Source organism: Ciconia boyciana, chromosome 1, assembly GCF_034638445.1.
Source record: "Ciconia boyciana chromosome 1, ASM3463844v1, whole genome shotgun sequence".
Lineage (NCBI taxonomy): Eukaryota > Metazoa > Chordata > Aves > Ciconiiformes > Ciconiidae > Ciconia > Ciconia boyciana.
In genome coordinates, this window is record NC_132934.1 from 193,896,975 (window position 1) to 193,922,564 (window position 25,590).

A 25,590-nucleotide genomic window follows, 5' to 3' on the forward strand; every position below is an offset into this window, starting at 1 on the left:
GTATTCTTCAGCAGCCTTTACTGTTTCAATTTTATGCAAATGTTGCCCTTCGGTTTACACAACTCTTCTTCCTTCTGTTGACCTTCTGATATTCCATCTACCCCTATTTTACTAGGCTAAGTAAGTCAGCTGTCTGACTTTTCTTGTATGGCAAAACAGTTCATAAAAGAGATTGCCTTTTGGGTTTTTACTGATTTCATACACTGATTTTACCTTTTCTGCAAGTGCACAGCCAAAACTGTCAGCAGTATTCTAGACAACCTCTAGTCACTATTTACACAGTAATATTAATGCTACCTTATTTCAATGGAAATACCTTTTCTGAGGCAATTCTAGAACTGTGTTTTCCTTTTCCTTAGCCCTATATTCTATGATTTTGCACAAGAAAATTTCAGTGATAGATTGATCTTTTACCTCCTCAGACATTTCCAAAAGATGAACCAACAGCCTCTAGCATATATTCCCAAGAATGTGAAATCCATGTACTGTTACGTTATAAAATATTTATGTAACATTTTACATTGTATAATATTTATATTAGTGCAGGTTTGAAATCCACCCAATATATCCTGATTGATATTTCAGTCTGCCCAACTATGCTTTCCATCCACAGATTTTTACAGACCACTCCCTTTTGGGGAAAAGTCTTTTCTCTGCATCTTTCCCAAGTCATCATGTATTGGAGTCACCATCCAAGTAAGAAGGAGCTTGAGACATAAAATGCATATATACTTGCTAAACAGAGGGAAGATCTGAAATTTGAGAGCAGTACCATTTTTACTCTCCTTTGGAAATAAGACATGTTCTTTAGTGAGATCTCCTCATCACTGACAACTGAACATTTGTTGTGACTGAATTATACCCATTGTTCTCATTCACCCTTGTAAATCCTCATCCCGCTTTAGCAAGCGCCACCCTCAAAAGTCCTAGTAGATAGACTGATGTTGAGACAGTGATGAATCAGGCCTTCTGGTCATACTTATTAATCTCTACACAAGTAGTCCTCCCACAGGGCTAAGGAGTTGTCTGAAAGTACAGGCTTGCTGTACTTTTTATACTATTTTCCAGTAATTCCTGAATTACCAAAAGAAAAAAAGACATTAACCTAGAATAACCTTTGGTTTATATCACACAATGTCCTGTATGACTGTTTCTTCAGTTGCACCACTAAAACTCCTACCAGAATTGGAGCCAAATGTGCTACTGCGTCCTTCCCCAGCTGAGCTGATCTCAACCAGGAACTGATGACCAGCAAAAATCTTATCCTCTTTGAGCAGCAATTCTTACCACATAAGGTAGAGATTAAACACTGACTTGGTAACTTATGGTTTCTCTTTACCAAGACAAGCTTGATTTCGATTAATGCCCACAAATTTATGAACCACATTTAAAGCTCCCTTACTAGGAAATGGGTTTGATTAGTTTTTAGACTGAATCAAAGGACTTTCAGTAAGGAATCCACCAACAAAGCAGTCTGAAATCACTCGTGACTCCATTCCTGATACACTTCTGTGGGGAAGTGAGCTTTCTGTACAGATAGCCGTGAAGTTTCCAGATGAAGATATGGAAAATGGAAGTAAAAACTAGAATTAAGATATGCTGGTACTTACAAATAAGCATGACAGGGCTTAAGTATCTGTAGGAATAAGAGTAAAAGGCAGGCTGTCCTTTATCTAAAAATCGAAGAGTCTCAGACTTATGAGTGACAGCAGACTAGGTGAGAGTATGTCTCAGGACATGCTGATTCCTAAATATGAGTTATTTGCAAATGCTATTTAGGAGTATGGAAGAAGTTATTTTAAATCCATGTGGCTTGCTTTCCTGAATTCTGTCCTTAGCAAGGTTACTTTAGAAGTCCAGACTGTTTACAGGTTAAAGGAAGTTGTGAAAAAGTATGTTCAATCAATCAGAAGCCCCTGTGTTTCAGATACTGGGGTTTAAAAAGGCTGGATTGTGGAGCTCCATATTCCAAGAAGTCATTCAGGTAAATAGCCAGAGCCTGGGAGTTTTGGGGTTTTTTTTGAGAGTTTTGGAAATAGAGACCGTTACAAGACTATACCCAAACTGTCTTGGAAACATGTAAAAACCAGAAAATGTTTGCAACACATTTAGATGTGGATTGGGATAGGTTGAGACAAACAGTGCTATTTGTACATCTATCAGAATTGAAAGAAGGATGAAAACTTGTATCTCACTAACTATTCCAAACTGACTTTGCTATCCTGCAGTCAGTTCTTCCTAGTAATAATCTCATACAGAGAAGTAGAGGGCTTGTAGCTGTTACGCTGCTAGATGAAACAATTGTGCTTATGTTACCCAATCTTTCTGTCATTTGAGATAAACTAAAAAAGCATATCATTCCCAACCACCAATTTTCAAAACAGATTACAAAATTAACATTTGTTATAATTTAGCTAAGGTCTTGCTTCCTCTACTCATTCCTGAAGTTCTGCCAACTCACATGTCCAGGGAAACAGATGTTTCTCTGACTTACTTTCATCAGATGCCCATAGCTTAATTTTTCCAAGAAGCACCCTGGAAATAAGCCACTTTTTCACCAAACACAGTTGTTTTGACAATTATTACTCCTAATGGCATTCATAAGAAATGAAATCTATCGTTGCACTTGGTATCTATAATAGCTTGAATGGTCTAACTTGAAGAGTTTGAAGTTCTACAAGATGCCGTACTGCTACAAATACTTTGAAAGTAAATTCCTATAAATTTTAGAAGGTAATGTCTAACACAGGGGTCTGATTTCTAGCAAAAGGGCAATGATGAAGAATTTACTAGAGAAAAGTTTGAAATCACAGCATGCAAAGACCGGCTACTGGACCTCAACATGAGCACATTGTCAAGATAAACTTCATGGAGGGTAACTATTAATATTTCAGAAATGCCACAGAAGCTATAACAGACTCAGTGAAACTCAGAGTTGACTACAAAGAATCTATTCCACTCTTCATAAAGATTTTCTATTTTGCACAAGAATTTTCTAAATCGAGAGGAATCTGTCTCTTTGAAATAGTGACCATCCAGTAAACATCCAAAATGAGCAGCTACAACTGAGATGGCCTGCATCTCAGAATCAACCTCAGCTTTGCGATATGACTGGATCAGCCAAGGTTAGAAGGTGAGAGGATGCCTCAAAAACCTCAAAGAGATCTAAGAACTCCAGCTGTACTGACCCTACAAATAGATAGACGGTTACCATAACAATGTATGCTTTGTCTAACACAAACTGACTATTAGTCTGGAGGTAGAGCAAGGACAACTGTAGTACGACATTATAAAAAAGCACATCTAACAGGGAGCTCAAGCTCATGCCTCAGCTGGAGCAGAAATAGAGACATTCAGTGCCCAGTTTTACAGAAGTATCTATGACAGGAATCTTCTACTGATGGAATATGACATTTAGGATGAATTTCCATAAAACAGCCACTCACAGTTGATAAAGGATTCCTCCAATCAAAAGTTACAACTGGTGAGGATGACAATACAGCAACAGAATTTGGTTACATCTGTCAAAGACAGAATAATCAAACACCTTTGTTCTTGTTTATATATTGTATCGGAGTGCTACTGCTTCCCCAGTGCTATATTCTGCCTGGATTTGCATATACTGGGTTTTGCACATCATACTGGAATCCTTTAGAAGTTGTTCTGGTAGCCCTCAGCTACATAATAGCCATGATGGCTGAAGACCAAGTCTCTTGCATTCCTGGATGATTCAGGTGAGCTCCCCATTCTGACCTCAAGATTCCTGTAATTGAGATAATTGTCAAGACAGAAACAAGGAACAGCATCCTTTCTCCATCTTTCTTGGACCCAACCACTAAAGGAGTTCTTCAAGGGGTATCTAGGGATCCAACTGTAAATGCATGTCATAAATCAAATATGGCAAATGGCACCATAGATATACCTTTTAACACAAGGCCTGAACATTTAAGTATTGCATGCAGTGAATAATGACCGTGAGCTCATTTACCACAAACCAAACATATCAGAACTGCCAAACTGCAACAGAGGATGTCCAAAAGAAAATTTGCTGCAGTTACCCAACAATCCTAGTTGAGGTAACATGGAAAGAATGTAAGTCTTTATTAGCCTCCTTTCAGGTTTTAATCAGCAATTCATCTAAATTTAAACAAACACAAATTTCCAGTCTATTTAAACATTCTGCTACTCTTTCCAGGAAATTAGTGAAAACTCTCAACAAAACAGGGTTTAAAAGAAAAAGGCCTCCTGTGAATTTTAATTATGCTTGGAGGTCCAGGTAGGTGGATATGCAAGAGTATATATTTTCACAGCTAAAGGCAGAAAGCAGACTTAGGTACAGAGATGAAATTACAGAAACAAAGCCTACAATTTTAAATCTGAGATGAAATATAGTCTCATGTTCCCTCAAATTTATATTATGCTCAGACTACTCCTGCTACTTAAAATGAGGAAATTCTGTAAAAAATAAAGGAAATTATTTTAAACAAAAGGACAAGGTCATCTCTTTAAAGAGGTGAGTGTTATGAAAACATAAAGGGGGTAGGAAACAGACATTGAGGATAGTAATCCAATTCTGAAAGACTAATAGATAATGATCTGTAACATCCATCTCTTAGGCAGGATAGACCCCTGAGATACTCTACTTGTCAAAAGCATCAAGGTAGAGTATGACCAATTAACCACAACCCTCGGAGACCCATTATGTAGCCAGTTTTCTACGTATTTAGTTGTCCATCCATTCAGAATGTAGCGTTCGAACTCTGATACATAAGCATTGTGGGACACAGTGTGGAAACCTTGCCAATGCCAAGGTAAATGATGTTCACTGCTCTCCCTGTGTCCACAAATCTAGTTGTTTTATCATAGAAGGCAAACAGGTTGGTCAGGGATGGTTTAGCTTTTGTAAATCCATGCTGGCTGTTCTCAATTACCTTCTCCTTCATGTGGCCAGAAATGTGTTCCAAAAGGATTTGCTATATGGTTTTCCAATGAACAGAAGAAAAGCTGACCAGCTTATAGTTCTCTGGGTTTTTTGGACTATTTTGAAGATGGATGCAACAATTATCTTTCTCCAGGCATCTGTGACCTGCCCCAATTTCCTTGACCTTTCAGAGAGAATAGTGATCAGCCTTGCAAGGACTTTCACTCCATCAAGATATGCCCCATCAGGTATTATGGATTTGTATGGGACAAGTTGTCTCAAGGAATCCTTGACTCAATCCTCATCCACTGCAGGTAGTTCTCCTCTCTGAACCCTTTCACCAAAGACAGAGGCTTGAGAGACCTTGGTGAAGACTGAGGCAAATAAGGAATTGAGTACTTCAGTCTTATCTGTCACTAAATCATCCATCCCATTCAGCAACAGGCCACATTTTCCTTGGTCAGCCTTTTACTAGTAATGAACTGGTAGAAGCTCCTGTTGCCCTTGATATCTCTTCCAAGTCTCATTTCCAGTTGAGTGTTGGCCTTCCTGACAACATTCCTTACACACTCAAGCAATGTTTCTAAATTCCTCCTTTCTAGCCTGCTTCTACTTCCACCTCCTGTGTACTCTCTTTTTGCACCAGAGCTCTACTATAATTTCCTTGGTTAGTCAAACCAGTCTCTTGATATATCTACTTTTTTTCCTGTTCTTGCACTTCGATAATGCTGTACTTAAAGGCCTGCCACCTTTCCAGAGCTCCCTTGACCTCCACATCTGCTCCCCATGGGATCCTACCTATCAGTTTCCTGAATAAGCTAAAATCTGCACTCATGAAGTCTGTACTCTGTTACTCTCTATCCTCGCTTCCCTCAGGATCTTGAATTCCACTATTTCACGGTAACTACAGCCAAAGATGCCACTAATTACCACATCCACAAACAATTTTTCCTTGCTAGTGAATAGCAGATCCAGCTGTGTGTCACTCTTAGTTGGTTTATCCTGTATCAAGAAGTCATCCCCAGCACCCTCCAGAAATCTCACCTGCATGCATCCCACCTTGTTGCACTTCCAGAGGATGTCAGGAAGGTTAAAGATCCCCATGAGAACTAGGGTTTGTGATCCAGATACTTCCTCAAACTGTTTAACGAATGCTTCTTCCTTTCCTTCACCCTGAATGGGTGGTCTGTAACAAACTGTCACCACAACGTCACCCTTACTGGACTGTCTTCTCATCCTGTCCTGCAAGTTATCAGTCAGACTGTGACCCATCCCATTGAAGAGCTCCATACATCTGAGCTGCTCCTTCACAGAGAAAGCAACACTCCCTCCTTGCGTTCTCTGACTATCTTTCCTGAGGAACTTGTATCTGTCCATCGCAGCACTTCTGTCATGCAGCGCAGGCTGTCCCACCAAATCTCATTAATTCCAGTGATGTCATAGTTTTGTGATTGCATGTGGAGTAATTTCTACTGCTAGTTTCCCAACCTGTATGCATTTGTGTACATATTGAGGCGGGTGCTCCAATCTTATCTCTTGTTCTTGTTGCCCTGCACCCTTTTCTTTTGACCTCATCCATCACCACCCCACTTACATGTGGGTTGTAATCTCCCTCCCACATCATTCCTAAAGAACTCTTTTCATGTCCCCTTTTACAGTCAACATTGCAGATGTATCCAGCTCTTAAATCAAGAAGCCTACTTATGTGTATACCCTAATGTAAATCTGAAATCCTAATTAAGCTGCTATCAGTGAAGCTCTTGACATGTGTGATACCCTCAACATCACATATTCATAGCATGAGACTGATTAAAAACAAGCATAAAGTTCAAGACCATAACCAGGATGTCTCTAAATCTTTCAGGTATATTATAGAAAGTATTATTCTACACTTCCAAGTTAAATATCTTTATATATGTTTTCCTTGAAAGTATTAATTTAAATCTATAGTCAGATACTCTTGTTATACTAAAAACTGTTATAATAGTTCCTATTTTTAGAAAGCTGTATTGGAGTGTTTGTACACTGAATTCTACAAATATGTGTCATTCAGACCTTCCTAACAAAACATTATCTAAACCAAGAAAAAACAGAAACAAACACAGTAAATCCATTGATTTAAAATGAAAATGCAATTTATTAAAGTGACAGGAATATAGATGTTATAGTCTTTTTAACTACAGCTAAACTGAAATATTTTGTTTCAGAACATTTGTAATAAAGTCAAAGATCAGAAAGGCACTCGAACTATTTCAAGCAGAAACAACAAAAGTTAGGTACTCAGAAAATCACCTTATAGCATCTGCATATTAAAACAGATAGACAGCTAACTGGAGATATTAAAAACTATGCTCCTCTGCATTACCTCTAAGCCTTGTCCTCCACTCTTGAAGGAAAAAGCTTTCTCAAAACTGTTGATTTATTACCCAGGTCTCTCAAAATCTTACCCAGAAAGTCCTTCAAAATATTCTTAGTCTTCATTTTGCTTTTAATAATTTAAAATTCAATCATTATTGCACAGCGATTATATGCAATTTTACATCCCATTAACCCTGCTTTGTTTTAATTATAAAGATCCTTTGTTAGATTCCTTTAAATGATCCAGTTTATAATTTCAGGTTATCCTAGGGAGCACTTTAATTCCGCTGCACATTCATCAACTGTTTATGTCCTGTTAATTGTTGACAACTGCACAATTGCATTCTCTAGCTATGATTGATGAATTGCATTCACAAGTTTAGCTATTAAGCAGAATAAATATTTATAACAATTTCCAGTTAAAGGATTGTTATCTTTATACCCAAAAGGGTAAATTAAAAACAGATGGGCTGATTGCAAAGAAGAGTGTTCTAGTAATGCACGCACACTTGTTCTAAAACACCTTTCTGACAAAAGTACATGGAGGAACATGTGTCTAAGGGCAGTTTGATTAGACATTCTTTTGACTGGATTTAAGCAGCAGTTCTTAAATACTACTTTGTTTTGAAAAGTTATTGTTAGAGGAGAGTAGAGGGTCCACTGATATCTTAATACCTGACCGCTAAAAAGATGCAGATATAGGATTTGTTCAGAATGAGCATTTTATCAATAGCGAGCATGCAATAATATCTGAATCCACTTGCCTGGTTGAGAAAATAAAAAGAGTCAAAATGGGATTCTATCCTACTATCCGAGAACATAAACTTATTATAATTATTCAGTCTATTACCATGTAATATTTATTGTATAATGTGCAGTATGTGACCCACTCAGGTGAGCCCTATTATGGTGCAAACGCATATTGCTGCTTTGTAGCAAGAAAAATTTCCAATGAAAGGACTATATTTCCAACTGCTATATTGCAATGTAACTTCGTGTGTGTTCAGAGAATTTACACCAACCAAAAATTGGGTATAAATCTACATACTCCTGTTTTCCAGATACTAATGTTCCTATATTCCTATCTCTGATGTTTTCTAGTCTTCCTTTTAAATGAATGCATGATTTAACCACTGAAATATCAGCTAGACAAAAAATATCCTATAATAAAGAGAAGATTTGATACTTTACTATTGGTAATGACATACTATTGGTGAAAAAAAGAATCACACATAAAATGACAAAATCTCTTCAACAGGCGTATTGCTATATTTTTTTTTCAGCTGCACATATCAAGACATCTAGATTCAAATGGATTTAATGTACTGGCCAATACAAGTCACACACATTACACAAGTGGCCCCATTTGTCTTTGGCATTCCACTGCCAGGCAGGCCAAAGAGTCCCCCTTTGCTGCCCAGCTTGCTGGCTGAAAGTACTGACAAACATTGCACAGAGTAGCAGATATAAACAGATACAGCATTAAAATTACTTGCGGATTGATAATAAAGTATCTTAACAATTTGCAAAAGCAAGGCAGCTCTTATAAACGTAATGTCCTGTGTGTTTTACAGGACTCAAATTGGACCAGAAATTCTAGATAAAATAATTCCTCATGAACTGATAGTATAGAGAAGTGCATCTGTACAGTGAATGCTGTGCTCCTAAAACAGATGGAGCAGCAGATGGGTTTACAGATTGGGCTCCCTGGACTGTCTGGGTAAAACAACCTTGCTGCTCTGGAAAATGGTGGTTCAATTCTCAAATAAACCCAAACGTATATACAGTTCATGGGAGCTCTATGTCCTTCTGTCAATAAACAAAATTTCAGAATTTACATATTTTCAAATCAAATATTTACTATATAAAGTATCTATACAATAAATCTCTTAATTAAAATGGCCTTTTCACAATCTTTTTGGAACAGATGGTAAGGAAGTATTATCACCCAATGGAATAAATGCAAAATGACTACTTGTTCAAAAGCTTTAAAATTAATTACCTTCCTTCATTGATGAGCTCAATAAATGCAAGTCCTGCATTCTTCTGAATAGAATTTTGCCATTCCTAAGAAGATAAAATATAACATGATCAAAACTCAAGGATTTTAAACCACATTTCTGAAGCTGACCCTTATGACTTCCTAAGGAGCTTGAATTCAGGCTGAACTTAATTTAATGTTTTTCTTTGTTTTTCCTTTTCTTTTTTTTTTCCAAAGAAGAATGACCTGATCATTTAAAAACTGTAATTCATTCTGATTTTCAAATAAATTTTAGGTGGTCATGCTTTCGGTTTCACCCTTAAGCAAGTTTTAGTTTCCTTGTCTAGAGAACATGAAAACACATCTTGTTTCTCCAATTCATACAGTTGCCCAATGAACAGATTAAGTGCAACAAAGTACGGCAGCAGTAGTTTCTTCTCCTTGCTTCACTGTTACACCTTGTACATTTTATCACATAGAGCAGGCAATAATCTGTGTACCATCCATCCCTCCTTGAGTTCAATCTTTGTTTCTTCCCCATTATAAGTGCAAACAGAACCAGTTGCTAATAACAAACTGAGTTTAAAATTCTTATACTATTAACATGGATTTCCAAGATAAAATTTCAAAATTTATTTAAACCACTTAATAGATATTAAAAGGTAACACCATTTACTTCATATACCACTAAATTAAAGAGAAAATTCTCAATACATTACGAAGAGCTTTTTGCCATACAACCCACTGCCTCTATCACACCAAGAGACTTTTGATACTTGAGATGAAAAAAGGTCGAGGTATCTCTCTAGCAAGTAAAGTTTACTTTTTGGGGGGATAATTCCTTAAAACTTTTCTTTAAGAGTAATAAACATTTACTTTTCATCATACAGAAAAACAAATCAAAATACATTAGCTGGAGTACAGTTCAGAGAGAAATTTTCTAGTCTGAGACTTCATGTTATAAACAAAAAATGGGTAGAGAGAGTTACAGTTACAGACCTACTCTGCTTTACATTTCCTTTTTTCCAGAACTAAAAAAATCAGGCAGAAATCCCCAATGCTTTTTTCCTGATATGGGCAAAGATGATTAGCTTTGCACAGATAAGGAAATTTTCTCAAATAATAGTTGTGAAAACTAGTCACTAATCAGCAAGGTGCTTCTTACTGATCCTATGAAAATTCACAGATTTGACCAAGTCATGCATTTTAAAAAAAAGCCCAACAACAATAATCTTGTGCTCATTATTGGTTTTACAAGAGGCAAGCTACTGAAATACCCAAATAATGAACATACTCTTAACCTATTACTGAGCAGGTGAGTCCTGAGTAGGGAAGATGGAGTATGAGCACTCAAGCCTCTAGCTTGTGGGCTAGAAAACCATTGTAACAGGTCCTTTCTTCAGTGATGTTGGTTTTGTTCTTTTCCAAATCCAATAACTGAAGCAAGCCTAATGATCTAATTTTTGGAAGCAATTAAATCACCTTAGTATAGTATAAAGTCACTCTGAGAAACTAAGAAGGAAAGGATTCAATTACCTAAACATAGGCACCTAGTGCCATTTTAAGAAAAGACAGTTTGGCTTAGAGATAGTATCTGAGGTGTAGCATTATTTTTTTTTTTTAAGTCAGAGCCTTTTACTGTACACTATAAAAACCTCTATTAGGATTTTCTTTTGAGATGCTTTTTTGCACCACAGCTACTATGACTCTGAAGTCAGGAAAGCAGAACTGGTGTGACTACAATTTAGGAAAGAAGTTGAAAAGAGAGAAGACAAAAAAAAAAAGGCTTCCTAAGACAGCTAGAAGAAAGCATGCTAATTAAATTTTTAAGGAGAGACAGAGGGTCTCCCTGTGTCTGCAAAAGACCAAGAGATTCTTGCAAGTCTTTTGTCAGAACTTCCTGCTCAGTGCAAATGTCTCAGATACTGCAGGACATCAAAAATGGCTAACTGGATTTTAGGTGAGGTATCTTAAGGTACCTAAAAAGCCATTAGATATCTATGTGGCAAATCTCTTCAGAAAGAAACAAATCTCTTCTTATGTCTCCATAGGTGGCAAATCTCATCAATTTATCCAAAGTAATTATTCACGATAAAAATGTGTGAAACCTGCCCAACTATCTACCAAAAACTAGTGAAAACATAATGATGCAGAACCAGAAAGAAACAAGGATTCATGGTTCATGCATTGCTTCACTACAAACTCACTACTACAAACTTCACTAAAAACTCCCAACCCTCCATTAATCCACAAATAAGGGAATAATTATCACTACTATAATTTCCTCTCAGTTTTAGGCATAATTTATTATAACAGATTCATGATCCTGAGAGGTGAACTGTACTTGTGAAGAGGCACCTGGTTTTCTTTTTCTCAGTTTCTTTTTAAAAGACCCAAACAATAAACTGAAATACTTAGAAATGTCAGCATTACAGTTGCCTTTGCAATGGCTGTTCAGATCACTGCATGCACTTTAAGAAGTGGATTAAGATGTGGAGTTATACACTCAAAGAACGTGCAGTGATTTTGTTTACATTATCTTAGATTCCACAGAAAATCTTTCTCACCCTCGAGATGCAAGAAGCAGAACGATAAACACCAAATGTAATGGACACAGTGACGGTAGTTGGAAAATTTATGTTATAGGCAAGTAGAATCATTACATAGACATTTGGTTATTAGCGGCTAAGTGCTTGAATGACCACACTACATCTCAGGTGGTTTTGGTGTAGTTCATATCCTGAATCTTCTGGGCCTTAAAACAAGAGCTGGGTGACTCTTCTGTGCCTCAAAAATGCTGATGCCAATTACATGCTGAAGTAACGGAAGACTTCGACAAAATCGTATACCAGAGAATTTCTTCTGTACATGAAGGATGCGTTGACCTTTCTTCCCTTGGGGGTCCTGCTTGACAGGGCAGTGGGGATGACTATTACTGCCAGCAGTGCACCTCTCAGAACAAGGTACGGTATAGAAGACTCGAGGATAGAGGCACATTTAGAGACTGTCTAACACAAGACAGTGTTTAAGAATGATGACACTTATCACTTCTTTGTACTAAAACCAGAATGAAGATATCAAATTTCATTTTTAACTTTATTCATGTTGAAAGAAATAAAAAAAATTGTCCTCAGACACAATAACTCAACATTATAACTTTAGACATTCAGTTCAATTACTGTCCACTATGGCTATGTTTTAAATATGTTATATTATGTAAACTTCTATTGAAGACATCAAAAATGTACTAAGTGATTAGGATACTGGTAATTGCCGGGTCCCTGCCCTCACCTAACTTGTCCTCCTCCTCTATTCTGTCGTTGCTTGAAAAGCGTTACTGCATCCAGAAAGCATCAGTACACATTCCCTGACAGACAGTTCAGACTGAATCCTGTTATGAAACTGTCCATGCAGAGGAGGACAGGAGATGAATAAAACTGGGATGATAGTAAAAGGCTAAAACTTCTAAATAATGAACAGTAGACATATTACTTGAAATTCAGGTGGTTTTTTTTTCTTTCAAATCATGACATACATTTTCTTACTCTCTGATATTCTTACAATTTTTACTTTTGAGTGTATTTTCCTAGTCCTATTTCTTTAAAATTCTCCAATCCCCAGTACATTAAAAAAAAAAAAAAAGAGGTTAGATAGTATTAACAAATTTAGCAACATGTTAAATTGATACCAGAAAATTTGCACAGATAAAAAATAATAGTGAAGGAGCAAAAAAGGAACAACTAGACTTGGCATGCTAAGAACTTTTTTTAGTTTCTATTATACTTCTTTCAAAATCAACCTTTGCTTACAATCACCTTTAAATTTTTATTCATGATGATTAGAAAATTTCTTAAAAAAAATCTTGTGATAGTATTAAAACATAAATAATAAATCTGACATAGTATCTTGATAAAAAAAGGAATAGTGATTCTCAGAGTTTTCATAATTTACATGAGAGCTCTCACTCTTTCCAATATCTGCAAGGAAGTCTAAAATTGTGTCACAAATGACAAATTTCTCAACAAGCTGCAGTTACTGAATGGACAGATAACTGGTCTAGTAATCACCCTACAATTCTCCTTCCACTACAGGTGCCCCTATCTCAATCAGTTGTAGCTTCTTTGGATTTCTCTCTCTCCACATCTTAAACTGAGTATTTTTTTTTCTTTCTGGCATATTGAATATTTATTGAATTTTCTAGTCTAAGGTATTAATAACTCAGACGATACGTCAATTCTTCAGTCACTGTATTTTAATCATAACTTATTGAGACAGATCAAATTCTATTATACTGACTCTCTTCTTTCTGGAACCTTGAATATGTTTGAAGAAAAGTCTTGTACAGAGCTGAACAGGTGCTACATTTTATCAGGATAAGGAAGGGGAAATTTTATAAAAATGTGTTTGCAATTCACAACATGCATGTAATTTAGCTTGGATTTGAACTCCACGTTGTGAAGTTACCTTCTAAAATCACCAATAACTTGCTTTACTTCACTTAAGAGGAAAGATTCAAAGGAAATGTTACAAGATTGAAGGAAATGTTTCTTTATGGCAGAAAACCATGTCCATTAAAAGTAGGTAAAACCAGAAAAACTAACTGATTTCAAGATACAGCCTCATAAATTTTTTATCAGATTGCTCATAAATTTTTGAGAAGATTATATGGTTTTTAAGATCATAGGACTGTCCCTACCATTCCTAGAAGAATTGAACTAAAGATATTGGAGTCTTAAAACCTTCCATTATTGTTTGGAATGAGAATCAGATCTAAGAATTCAATTTTACTGCCTTTATCCTTCTCTCACACTCACATGTATACTGCTGATAGATGATAAATAAAATGTATTTTTGGTCTACTCTTTCAAGTAAATTTGGGATCAATTTCAGGATTTTATGATAGGTCATCCATTTTAAAAGCGACTATTTCCCACAATAAGGAAGTTGCAGAATGACTGACGACATCCTCCTGGAAGGCAAATCTGCAAGTATTGGAATACACCGGGCTTCTGGCCAAATCACAGAAAGGAAAAGAATGTGAAACCTTCACAACACTATTTATGTGAATATGACTTTAACAATGCAGCAAAGGTAATAGGAAGTTTCAGATTTCACTTTCACAAGACTAAAGCCTAATTTTTCCTTTATTTTCTTGACTTGGAGTAATATGTTAATTTTTCGCTTTCTTGGAAACACACAGACCCATTGCCCTTCTGATCACCTGTGGTAATTGCCCAATTTATCTTGGAAATGAAGTCAAACGTTCCCAGAGGAACATTTCATTGGTATCTTAAAGGAAAAGAGAAGAAAAAATTCCACAACTGCAAAAACGTTTACATTATCCAAACAACACTAGGGAAATGGCCAAATTTATTTAGATGACACAATATTAACCTTAATCACCTTATAGAAATTCTGCATATCTTCTAATGCAGTCAGAAGATATGTGCTAGAAGATAAATGCACCTGCATAACTTCTAGAGCTTGCTTCCTGACTGGAAAAATAGTTCTTAATTTAAGAGACAATAAAATTATTATTAACAACATGTGTTGCTACGTACTGCTATTAATCCTAAAAGCCAGTCCACTTATTACTCAACCTATCTTTGATGTTAGAGGTGGATAACTAATTTGAAGTCTTCCAAAATGCACCATTGAAGAGAAGACTTTTTGATGAACAGAAAACTACTCCTCACATTGTCTCCATTATATATATAATGACCCCCCCCCAAATTATGGTATATTTATTAATAATGATGGCCTCCAATAATGAGCTTTTGCACCCTTGCAGCCCTTTAAGAAATACCAGCTGACTCTGACTTTCTCAGTGTTTTCCTCTGATCTAAGATCCTTCTCAATTGTAGGCAACTTAATAGAAAAGGCACCTTGCCATATTAGGATATGGGGAAAGTAATTCTTATAGTTTTCTGATCCTGCCTGTTTTGCCATGAATCTAGAAGAGGTTCAGATCAGCATCTCGCTGATGTGTAATAAATGTCGTCTTTGACATTTTTTGACAAAAATACTCTGACAAGGACAGGCAAGAGACAGGACCAGAAGTTCCATGATGACTCTGATTTAAGTAAGATATTCAAGAAGAGATTCAGGTTATTACTAAAGGCAAAACTCATAAGTAGTCTTCTGAGTGTACGGTGATCTGGAAGGACATCTCACAGAATAATCAAGGAAGTAACATTGCCCAACAAGTAGGAAAGAATACACTGATGGTTTCCATTTGAAAGCTACATTATCAGAAGCAGATGGCCAAGAGATGAAGACTGAGATTGGGCTGGAAGACATTCCACACATGGACAAGGCATTAATGAAAGAAAATTCTCTGACACCCCTTTAGAGTAAAAAAAAAAAAAAAAAAAAGAGATAATGCAAAGTGATCATCCTTTGGCAAACTTCCAGAATTCTATAAAGCAAGTGAGAAACACTGGGGGGTGGGGAGGAACAACCACCCCCAGCCTCCAACAAACCACTTAATTTCTAGAGAAAAACAATATAAAGGAAAATGTTTTCTACTTCCCCTGCAGCTTGTACTGGAGTTCATTTCTGGTTTTGGAAATTACACTAAGTGTGTATATCAACCTTTTTTTGTGTAGGCCATGTTCTGGATTATGAAGAGCCTCAAATCAACACCAGAACATAGGTACATGATGTATTTGATAACGCATAAGGACACAGTAGAAATGTTGTTTCTCTCTTGCTGGACAAATATGTAGTCCAAATAGGATGACAATATTAGAGAAAGTACTTGCTTCAGCTCCAAATACTTTACTTATTGAACTTAAATTTGAGTCTGTGATAAAAAGTGGAGTTACAAACCCTCAATTTGGAGCTACGTGACTGACATTTTCATACACTTTTCTAGTGCTTTGTCCAGTGTATGACAATCTATGGGATTTTTTTGGGTTGTAACTTATTTCTCTCCCATCAAATGCCAAAATTCCACTCTTTTTTCTTGACTGTTACAGGGGCAGTCTTTCTTTCCTACAGCCTCAGCCATCCTACCTGCCACCTGCTATGAGCTATTGCTTTCATGGCTACTCTAGAAGTATAATTGGTTAAAAATTACTATTTTATCCAGAGTTACTTTTTATTTTGATGTGACTGTTTCCACCATTGCATGTATTGGTGAAAGGGAGCAAGCAGGAATATGGAGCTAGGCATGGAGAAGATATGATACCTCTGCCAGTGTGATTTGGGCCAGAGAGAAGCCTAAGCTGAACTTCGAAACCGCAGCCTAAGAGTCTGATTCCATTAGATGCAGAGATCTGAATTTACAGCTTGCTGCCATGAAAATACAAGTAGCATTTTCTCTCTTCTCCTCTGTGCTCCCAGATTTGCAATCCTGAATCCTTCTCTTTGAGTAGCTCTGGTGGTTTTTGAACTAGGGTCTCAGCCAGCTTAACCCACTAAACCAGGAAACAAACGTCTGAACAGTTTTCAGATGTGTTTGTCTTACGAAGATCAGCACTGGCACAAAAGTGGTGTTAGCAGAGAAGAAGCTGCAGGACAGAAGCAGTGTAGCAGATCCAGAACTTTGTTAACTGTTTTCAAGATATGCTTGAAAAACGGATTATTGAAACAATGAGTTTCTATATGTTTGCATGTGTGTTTCTATGTATCCTTCCCTTACAGATCAAATCTTAATTCAGACTTTTGCAGTGATATGATACGCAGTGTTGTCTCCTCCTAGTTGCACTAGTACAAATACAGAGACAGTGGATAATCCAACAGGACAAATAGGAAAACATGGCCAAAGGTACAACATCCAACTTGTTTCATGATTAGGAAAAAGAAAGATTAAAAAATTACACCTCCGTAAGAATTTGCATAACCAACCTTAATTTCACCATTAAAATTATATCAGACTTAATTTCCTAAGTAGATTAAGTCCTAGGTTCATTGTTCTTTAGAATTAAGAGAAGAAGTCATTACTTTTAACTTCTCTTCAGCCTTCCTACTGCAGCTGGTGCCAAAAAGACAAATAGCAAACACTTCTGTTAGTGTGCTACTATCACAGTTACTCTGAAAGAGCTACCACTAATCAAACAAAAATTAAGGAGTATGAGAACTCTAGGAATACCTTTGGAGGGAATAAATAAGGACCTATAAGCATAATCAAAGTTGAATCTAATACTGGCAACAGGAATAAATACATACAAAATTATTATAAATAAATCTATAATGAAAATCAAAAGGTTTCTAATAATGCATAATATTAAAATGTAAAATAGACATACAAATAGTGTAGTACAGAAATAAAGCTAACTGTCTTAAGATGGAGCCTGGTAAGATACCTATTAGCGTGGTGCTTGATAAGAAGGCACTGTACAGCAGAGCTGGAGAATTCCTACTTAAACTTTTCTTGAAAGCCTTGAATAGAGTATGTTTAGTATCAAGAAGCATGGATTGCGTTTCTATTATATGAATCCCACATTTCAGGGCTTCTTCTGGTCAGCTGTAGGGATCAGAAAAGGATTTATTTTTTGCTTGGTTTCTGTGTTGAGCAGCTGCCAGTTTCCGAAGCCCAAGAGGTATCCCATACTTTGAGGCAGAATGCACATTTAGATATGCTAGTGCGTACTGAAATCTCTCCAGTGCCTGGTTGATAGGTCTTCCTATATATTCTCAGAACTAAACCTATCACCAAATTTACTTAGTGAGAATTTCCCTCGAATTTGCACTGGCGAGGCATACCTTGCGGCGAGGAGGGGGGGGTTGGTTGGTTGTTTTTCCATCTGTCCTTGGAGTGGGATTAATTTATTGATATTGTTTAAAATTTTTTCTTGCCACTTGGAACAACAGGCAATGCACTCATTGGCCTTCCCCTCTCCCACCTTCTGCCCCATTTTGCCACTTTATAGTTTTGATTGCTATAGTATATATAGTAGTATACAACTACTATGTTTTACATGTGTCAAACTGCTGGAAAGTGTTTTATGGACTGAGCTGCATGGGAGCAGATCCTTCACAGATCAGTTTTGATTAAGTATGTACTGAATGGCTGCCTGTGATATGGAGAGACAGACTGCATTCAGCCCAAGCAGCTTCTAAGTTTCCAGGTTAATAGATAAGACAATGTGGACAGACACAACTCACTTACGAGGCTCACACTGTTAACCAACGTTTGAAAGGCTTAGCTGAAGCTCAGTTTACCCATTAATTATATACTAGAGTTTGTCAAGTTATGGATATACTCTTGGTATAATTTGCTTTATTTAAGGCACTTTAAGTTCTATAATTTTTCATAAAAGTAAACAATTTACAGAATCTACTTACAGCTTAATTATAAGAGGGACCATGTGTTATCATTAATTTGAGAATCTCCTAACAGGTTTTAATTGCCAGTTTTAAGTAAAGCATTTCTTGGTTATGTATATCTTTTTCCTCATTCCTCATACAGTTTTTCTAATAAAAGCCTGTTTACAAGGGATAGCATCTAAAATAAATCTTTTTCCTCAACATAGTGATTCAGAAGCAGATTATTTTCATTCTAGTTTTGATATTTCCTTTGTAGGCTCCTGAATTGCATTCTTGATCAAACTTCCAACATGGGGGGAGGGGAAATCAACAGAATGAATGATGTATTGAAAATTACAAAACCCTGAAAGTTGTCAGATATTCTACACATATTCTACAGTCACAAATGACATAGCATTTTTTCCCTAAACTAACTATTTATCCATTATAATAGTTATATTTTTAAACAGGTCAGGTAGCAAGATGTCTTAAATACTAAGACAGTATTTTCTGTTTAAGAAAATAAATTTCCCCTGTTAATAGATAAGATACATAAAAATACAAGTGGCATGAGATAAAAATCCTTTGGGATAACATCATTCAGTTTCTGCAGAAGCTGTATCCCCAAAGAGAAAAATTTGCAAAAGATCTGGAAGTAATTAGAAACTATTGTAATGTTTTGGCTAGGAAAAAAAAAAAAGAAAGAATAAGAAAAAAGTAATTGAAATCTAAATCTGAAGTAAGAAGGAACTACATTGCAAAAATTAATGTATTTTTATAAAAAATTGTATGGTTTATTGAAGAAATCTGCCACTCCAACAGCAACACAGCTGTGACATGCTCAACTAGGCCGAGGGAACAAAGACCAGCTAATCAAGCACAGATTTTGTCAAACATAACACATCTTCATCCATTTTATGTTAAAATAGACTAAATCCAAATGAAAATGCCTGCTTTATGAAAAGTGAAAATCATTATATGTTTATTATCAATTATCTAGAAAAAAAATATATTTCAAGTACTTGGATGTATGCTTTTGGTTTATATAAGAAATAAAGAAAATAAAGCCTTCAAATTAACCTAAATTTAATCTAGTGAAGTAGGTGATAATAGGAAAAAATAAAATAGGTACAGGGAACCAAGTTACAGTACAAGAGAGATTCTGAAAATACAAAGAGTAGAACTTTTTGTTCTTCCCCAAACCCACAAATGATGCACTATCCCTACAGGAGTTCCTTTAAAACTTAAAATGTATTTTTCACAGAAACTCCAAATTCCTTTGGGGGAAAGGCTTGATTGCATATCCCTCAGAGTCTAAAAGGCTGCCCATATGAACTGAATTATCCATGACATGTACCTTCAGACATTTGTAATGTGATATTTCATGTAAATTTAGACCATACCTTGGACGTGAGCCGCTGGCAATGTTGATTTTATTCAGGAGCTCAGATAAGAAAAAAAATTCTGACATCCTTGCTAATCTGTAGTCGTTAACATGGAATTTCCAACATAAAGAGCATAAAAGCATCTAATTTGCTGTAGCAAATGAAACGAAAACAAACTTCGCATTTCCCTTTCCTTTTCAATGTCTAAAGTTACTCTGTTCTTGTGCAAACAAAATTGTACTTTTCAAAGGTTTTTAACATTGTCATCTATCTTTTGAATGACACGTTTCAAACTTCCCCACATAATCTGTAAAATGTCATTCAGTTTGAATATGAAGGATTTACCCATGTTAGGAAGAAAAGCCCTAGTTACATTAGGATTATTAAAAACCGCAGTACTTTATATACTCTTTCCAGTCCATGTTACTCAATTTATCATATGGAAAAGCTCAGGTACCACTATCTGGTTTTTTTAGAGATGAGTTAACCTCATTTGCTGCGGACAACATCTCCTAAACTCCTAATTCCAAGTTCTGTTAGCTATAGGCTGGATTACGATATTTGTCTGTCTGCTATTCTCTTCTAGCCATTTTACGTATCAGTATTTTTATAGCATTTACCTCGTATTTTCTTTTGACACATAGTTTTAAAATGTAAATAGAAAAAATTAACTATTTTTTTTTCCCTGCAGGTGAATAGAACTACAGACCTGATTGTTTAGTACACCTACAGGATTAAATACAGTATTCTGTGCAGATGCAATTTACAGAAGCAATACTTTTGGAGTTAGGAAGGTGAGTGGAGGAGAATGCAATTTGCACCACTACAGCCCCCTGTTGACCAATTCCTGTAGAAACATTTAACATCACTCCACCAACAAACATTACAGCATTAGCTTCTGAAGTACTCAGTAATAAATGGACATCAGGACACAAAGTCTTCCTTATTTAGCAGATAAGGAAACAACCCTAAAGTATCAGATGGTGTATAAAAACTAAAAGCTTGCAATTTCCCCAAGTAATTGGGTAGATGGAAAATAGCTCTCCCAAGCAAACATTGAAGAAAATGAATAAATGTTCAAAATTTGAAAATGATTAGGCTCTTTACATTATCTCAGGTATAAAATGAAGCTTATTTTTAAAAGAGTCAAATATTTTGAAATAATAAATACCATGTATAATAGTCATAAAAATAACAAATTGATTTAGCTGCATTTGTTACATAGCTTTACTGGGATGTCTAAAGAAAAAGCATTGCAGAAAGAGCTTAAATTTCTCTCTCTTCCTTTCAATCAATATCTGAGGCAAAGTTTCATCTCTAGGGCCCTTAATGGCAGGAATTCCTGGAGCCAGCAAATGAGTAATGTTAAACCTATGATTAGATGATGAGGCCATCAAAGACACTAGACCCTAATGCTACATTCCACTTTATTCCTGAGAACTGCAGTAAAAACAAAGGCTAGAGAAGAAAGGACTGTAAGTTATTCCTTGCCACAAGAAAAGGTTTCAAAAGCTGCTAAAAAAAAGACAAAAAAAGTTGCATGACATGAACATAGGGCTCAAAAAACTTAATGGATCTTTTGGAATTTTCCTGGAACCCAGGACTTCACCATTAGGTAACAAATTTTTCAAGTGCCCTGCTGGAGAAGGTTTGAAGTTCAAACCCCACTGAGGATTCCTGCCAGGGATGTATTATTCTTTTACTTTTCCTTAACCAATATCCACCCTGGCTAAAAGTGGGGGGAAAGGAAGAGGAAAAAAAAAAGGAAAACAAGATTTAATGATTTCCTTATGACACAAGCTTGACGAAACGCAACCTATGGACTGGCAAACAGCAGGTAAGTTGGAACTCCCTCCCCCCAAATCAGTTGTAAATGTTAATTATTTTCAGATAAATTCATCAAAAGTGGATTTTCATTTCAATTACCCCCAGAAACTCATTTGTTTTCAGTACATTTTTTGTGCATGTTCTCAATGTACAGCAGTGAATGCTCAAGTAAAACTACAAACAAGTAATTTTCCTTGGTAGTAATATAACAAGTTAACCTGGGCATTTTATATACTAACTTTGTTTGAGTTTAACTGGTATTATAAATCTGTGGGGAACTTGGTAAATGAAACACTGTTAATAAGTCTTTAGGGAAGTGTAAAAACTTGTGAAGTTATTTGGATCTGTTAGGCCATTATATTTTTCTTATATTTTACAAAATGAGCAAAATTCTAAAATGTTTACTGGCAGTTTAAAGTAAAAGGCTATATATATGAATTTAGGCAATAACACTGCTGACAAAACAAATAAAATGAAAATTGAGATGTAAACAATCCAAACAGTATGAGGAATTATTTTAGTTTTGAATATTTCACTTGTGAAAGCAATTCAAAATGTTAATTGAGTCAGAATTCTGAGAATCCTATTACTGCTATGCTAAGAAAAAAAATAAAAAAATAACCACAACATTTTTAAAATACTCTGCTTCTGCCAGTTCCTGAGGACTACCTAAGTCATGTTCCTCTGCTTTTTATATACTGACAGCTATATAAAACATGGAATAAGTTATGTCACGTATACCAAAAGTAATACTCACCACAAAGTAAGATTTTAAAAAATTGGTAATACAAAGACAGATTTTAACATAAAATTATGAAAACAGTATCATATTTACTTATTCCAAATAAGAACTGGCTTGAAAGAGAGTTCATGCACAGAAAAAGTGTATAATGTACATCCATACACTTTTCAAAACAGATGCAAATATACATTTTATATGCTGTGAATATAGTGACACTATGGAACATATAAAAAAACTTACATCTACAACTTACACGCTACTAGAAGAGATTAATTTGTATTTTGTTATACTGAAATGGAAGAATGAAAAAAACCCCAGCAAGATACAATTCTTAGGCTGGCAGTAATCCAGCACTATGCAAAGAAACTAATACCATTAAAAGCAGAGAATGTCTTACCTGTGAACAAAGCAGCATAACAAGTTCAACCACTGAAGTACTCGACTTCATACAAACCAGACCTGCAATAAATAGTCAAAAATGAATTTAAAAGATTGGGGATATTTAGTTATTATAGCTCCGTGGTTTCAGAAATTCCATAAAATATCTGTGATGTATATTTTTATCACTCAAATTCACTGAAACAAGGTTCAAGCACAATTATCCGAGAATCTCAAACATACTTAAATGTTCAGAAAGCATCAGAGCATCACCTGGAATAATCTATACCAGGTTCAGGATAGAATGTTTTTTTAATTAAGTCTTTTTGGCATTTACCTCAGTTCACCATTTAAATAAATAAATAAATAAATAAATATGTATCTATATAATCCAAAGCAATTTAATATATGATAAACATAAGAAAACAATCTTTGAAAACTAAATCCTGTAAATTCTTAAGAATAACCTGATCAGACATTAACAGCTAGAGAATAAGGCCTCTGCTTAGAAATTATTTTAATTTTCATCTGGTAATTGATTTTCCTGTAATTGAAAGCTTGAATATTAATACAAGAGGCATTAATGTGAATCTTATTTTTATTAAAATTATAATCTATAATTTGTAGTCCGTGTTTCTTAAAACAAACTTTGAATTATGCAGTATAATTGTTACTCATTGTTTTGTACTTAATTTGAATAATTAATACCTAATAACATTGCCACTATTGGAAATACTTCTTTGCAGCTTTGGAAATGCAAATTTACCTTCTGAGAGAAGCATAGCATATCTAAGTATTTAAAAGATGCATTGCAAAGAGACAAGGAGGAAGTTACACTTCTACTGTTAACTCTATATGGTAGTTCCTGTTACCTAAAATCATATAGGCAACACATTGATACGTTGGTTTAGGGCATGGAAACACTTTGGTTGTGTTATAAAAATGATAAATACACAAATATAAAGCTTACAACTAAGGACTAAATAGGAAGCTGAAAAGCAAACTGATGTGCTTTAAGTAGGTTTCTACAAACAGCGATTAGAGACAAAAGCACTCCTACACAATAGCACATATATTTATTGCGGGTAGTGGATAAATACCCTTTTGTGCCCATTTTGCTAACAACCCCATCCTTATTGTACAGTAACAGAGAACAAGCTGTAAGAAGCCGCTAGGATTCCGTTCTATCAGATATATGGGCAGACAGTTAACTAATTAAATAAGAGGCAGATGTGCAAAGCTCATTTAGGGAGACAATTGCTGTAATTGATCAGCTATTCTCATGCTCAAGTGCTAGAGGATCAGAAAGATTAATGGGGTACTTATCACCTGCAGGCTACCTCCACTGTTTGAAAACTGACAAAGAAAATCCAAACTGAAGACTGAACTCTACAGTTAAGCCAATGCAGGTAGCACAGACACATCAAATATTTTATCATAGAATGTTCTCTGGTTTATTATGAATCCACCTCATATTCTGTAAAACTAAAAAAAAAAAATCTTTTTTGTCACACGCTCACTTATCTTCTTTCAAAATCAGACCTCAGGTGTATTAAAACATGATTGAGTCAAAATAATGGTCTTAGAAACATATTCCCATGCTACAGTCTTTTAAATTTGTACGTGTCTTTACCTTCTGATTTTGCATCAAAGGAACAAATGTCTCCATCATACACATTTATGAAAAATAAACCAATTAAATTCTATAACAAATGTTTATGCATCAGCATTAATTTGTTTGTATCTTCACCAGGTTTCCAAAAAGAATAGAAAACTCAATGCAAAATATACACCTTAAAGAGAAACACATAATGACTATTTCCTGGCTTAATTTATTAAATTAGAAGTTTTTAACTTTCAAAGACAGTTGGTGATACTTATGCCACCTGTGTAGCTTCAAATGATATGAAGGAAAGTTTGGAGCATGGATCAAAATAAATGTGCCTAAAATGGCACAAGGCTAGGATAAATACTCACAATTATTATCCAGATAACAATGATGAGTCTTAATGACACAAAGGCTGTATATATAATAAAACAGGACTCTCTGAAGGAAGTGATAATCACCTTAGTGCAAAATTTTCTGTTTACAATAATAAGAATTTTTATATACTATCATTTTTTAACTCCTGATGATTCTACAGGCTTGAGTAAAATGATCATCTGACCTAAAACTGATGTCTTTTTTCTATTTGTATGGATATCACTTGATAACTTTTTGTATATCACATCTAATCAACTGCAAGCTTGGATGTAGCATTCTAGCATCGGAAAGGCGAATCTAACTGATTTTGATGAAATTAAGAAAGAGAAGGATACAGAACTGACATCTGGTTAGCACATCAGCACACCCATGAGTTGTAACCAGCTCTGTAATTGCCTGCTGATGAAACAACCATTGATAATAGCCATTAACACCTCTCATAACCAGGAGTATTGAAAACTTGATGTTCTAAGAGGCTGGTTTTCACGTCAAAAAGAAACAAATAACTATCTTAGAGACTGTAGCACTTTTCGCATGTGAAGATAGAGGGAGATAGGAAAGCCTCACAAAAGAAGCTCATGGTGTCAAAGATGGATGCAAGGAATACGCTTTGCAGAGAGCTCAGTCTACAGCAGAAACTAAGTGTGCAGCGCACTTAGCAAATAAGCAAAATAAGGAGTAGCCATAACAGAAAATGGGGAATCCCATGCATCTTGATGAGTAGGAAGAAGGAAATAGAAACAGAAGTACTTCCTATTCATC

General features: G+C 35.5%; 1 protein-coding gene across 4 annotated transcripts in view; it reads right to left on the reverse strand.

Moving 5' to 3' along the window:
- The window catches only part of NBEA (neurobeachin), a 522,877-nt gene that overhangs the window by 247,147 nt on the left and 250,140 nt on the right, over positions 1-25,590 (reverse strand). For all 4 annotated transcript variants that reach the window (XM_072854755.1, XM_072854781.1, XM_072854766.1 and 1 more), the window contains 2 exons: positions 22,864-22,925; positions 9,282-9,346 (listed from right to left, as the gene is read on the reverse strand). In XM_072854755.1, the coding sequence (XP_072710856.1) occupies positions 9,282-9,346; positions 22,864-22,925 (127 nt within the window). The remainder of the gene's footprint in view (positions 1-9,281; positions 9,347-22,863; positions 22,926-25,590) is intronic.